Here is a 575-nt window from a genome sequence, read left to right as displayed (position 1 = left end):
CCCATCCCTGGGACTATGCAGGAGGGAGGTTCTTGCCAAACCCCTGCTTTCGGCCCCTACCGCCCCTCTTCCCCGCCGGCGGGACTCACGCTCCGGCGTTCACTTTGATGGATGCCACCTCCTTGTTGCCCCAGCCCATGGCCTGCAGCGAGGGGTAGTCGTCGCTCAGCTCAAACTTGTGTCCCTGGAAGTTCTCCGCCTCGTAGAGGATGGCTTTGCTGTCGTTGTGGTTCTGCAGAGGGAGAGAGCTGGGGGGGTCAGTGGGGATGGAGTGGTTTGTGCGGGGATAGGGGATGAGGCATCACAGGAACAGGCACCGTGGGAGGCTTGGGCCCATGCTCAGCCTTGGGGCGAGGCAGGGGGATGTCCTTCAGCCTGGCACCCCCTTCCCAGGGCGCCCCAGGGCTGCCCAGAGGATGCTGTCCTCGTGTCCCTGTGGTCCCAAGGCACAGCTGCTGGGGAAGACGACAGTGGCCGCATCCTCTGCACCCACATGGGCTCCTGCCCTCAGCATCCTCGCGCTCCCCGAGGCTGCAGGAGGGGCGCAGGGCAAGGAGGCCGCCGCGGGCGGTCCC

At 66.3% G+C, this 575-nt stretch overlaps 1 protein-coding gene across 1 annotated transcript in view; it reads right to left on the bottom strand.

Moving 5' to 3' along the window:
- The window catches only part of CRYBA2 (crystallin, beta A2), a gene marked incomplete at both ends in the record, with an annotated part of 2232 nt that overhangs the window by 425 nt on the left and 1232 nt on the right, over window positions 1-575 (bottom strand). The window contains 1 exon segment of the mRNA XM_010160834.1: window positions 90-232. Within this exon segment, the coding sequence (XP_010159136.1) occupies window positions 90-232 (143 nt within the window).

The sequence above is a fragment of the Eurypyga helias genome, unplaced genomic scaffold, assembly GCF_000690775.1.
Source record: "Eurypyga helias isolate BGI_N326 unplaced genomic scaffold, ASM69077v1 scaffold31691, whole genome shotgun sequence".
Classification (NCBI taxonomy): Eukaryota; Metazoa; Chordata; class Aves; order Eurypygiformes; family Eurypygidae; genus Eurypyga; species Eurypyga helias.
Note: the sequence above shows the minus strand (reverse complement) of the source record. Positions and strands in the feature narration are given on the sequence as shown.